The following is a 944-nucleotide window of genomic DNA, read 5'->3' as shown; positions in this document are numbered from 1 at the left end:
CTGGCCCCCCCCCGCCGTGCCGGGGCCCCGCGCCGGGCTGACGCAGGCTCGCTGCAGCGTGGCTGCCACGAACTCCTCCACCTGCCAGGGGAGAGCACAGGAAAGGGGGGTTAGGAGGGGGGATCCCCGCATTGATCCCAGGAGCCTGCCCCTGTTGGTGCCTTCCCAGAGATGGGTGATCTCCAGCTCTCGCTGTCTCTGCACCTATTTGAATTTTCCAAGCCCAAGCCTTTCTCCAGCACTCCTTTCTCCAGCACAATAAATTTCACACAAACCCTTCGTGTTTCCCCATTGTTGCCAACACCCTGACCTTCCCACTCAGGCCCATCCCAGTTGCCTCCCCAGCACCTTCCCTTGATTGTCTCCCTGTACTGGGCACTGGTGAGGCCGCACCTCGAACCTTCTTTTGGAGCAGGGCCGGGAGGGCGGCTGAACCAGATGGCACGGTCCATCACTGGCTGGGCTCCGGCACGGGCTGAGCAAGCTCGTGCTGCCCATCTGCCAGGGCGCCAGGACAAGGCGATGGTTAAACCAGCGGTGGCTGCTGCGCTCAGGCAGCACAAGCCCCCGGGGAAGATGCAGGAGAAGGGGGAGGCAGCCCAGACCCTTCGCTGCCTCTGTCCCTGCTCCACCATGACCATGCCATGGGATGGGAGCTGGAAAGTCAACCGGGATGAGTCTTGAGAGGGAATGTCGGAGGGGTGGCAACAGCAGGGAAACAGGAGGCATTCATATGAAATTGTGCTACAGAAAGGCTCGGGCTGTAAAAATTCCAGTAGGTGCAGAGCAGGATGGTGAGAGCCAAGAGCTCGCGGCTCCGGGAAGGCACCAGGGCTGCAGACCACCGGCACTCAGCACAGAAGCGACGGCCAGACAGTCAAGAGGGGAGTCATCTCAGACACGCTTCATTACAGCAAAAATCACGCCTGCCTGCACCCCCCCAG

At 61.3% G+C, this 944-nt stretch overlaps 1 protein-coding gene across 1 annotated transcript in view; it reads right to left on the bottom strand.

The window, feature by feature from the left end:
* Positions 1-944, bottom strand: part of TANGO6 (transport and golgi organization 6 homolog (Drosophila)) — a gene marked incomplete at both ends in the record, with an annotated part of 17,752 nt that overhangs the window by 2,415 nt on the left and 14,393 nt on the right. The window contains 1 exon segment of the mRNA XM_010157117.1: positions 43-81. Within this exon segment, the coding sequence (XP_010155419.1) occupies positions 43-81 (39 nt within the window).

The sequence above is a fragment of the Eurypyga helias genome, unplaced genomic scaffold (genome assembly GCF_000690775.1).
Source record: "Eurypyga helias isolate BGI_N326 unplaced genomic scaffold, ASM69077v1 scaffold19218, whole genome shotgun sequence".
Taxonomy (NCBI): Eukaryota; Metazoa; Chordata; class Aves; order Eurypygiformes; family Eurypygidae; genus Eurypyga; species Eurypyga helias.
Note: the sequence above shows the minus strand (reverse complement) of the source record. Positions and strands in the feature narration are given on the sequence as shown.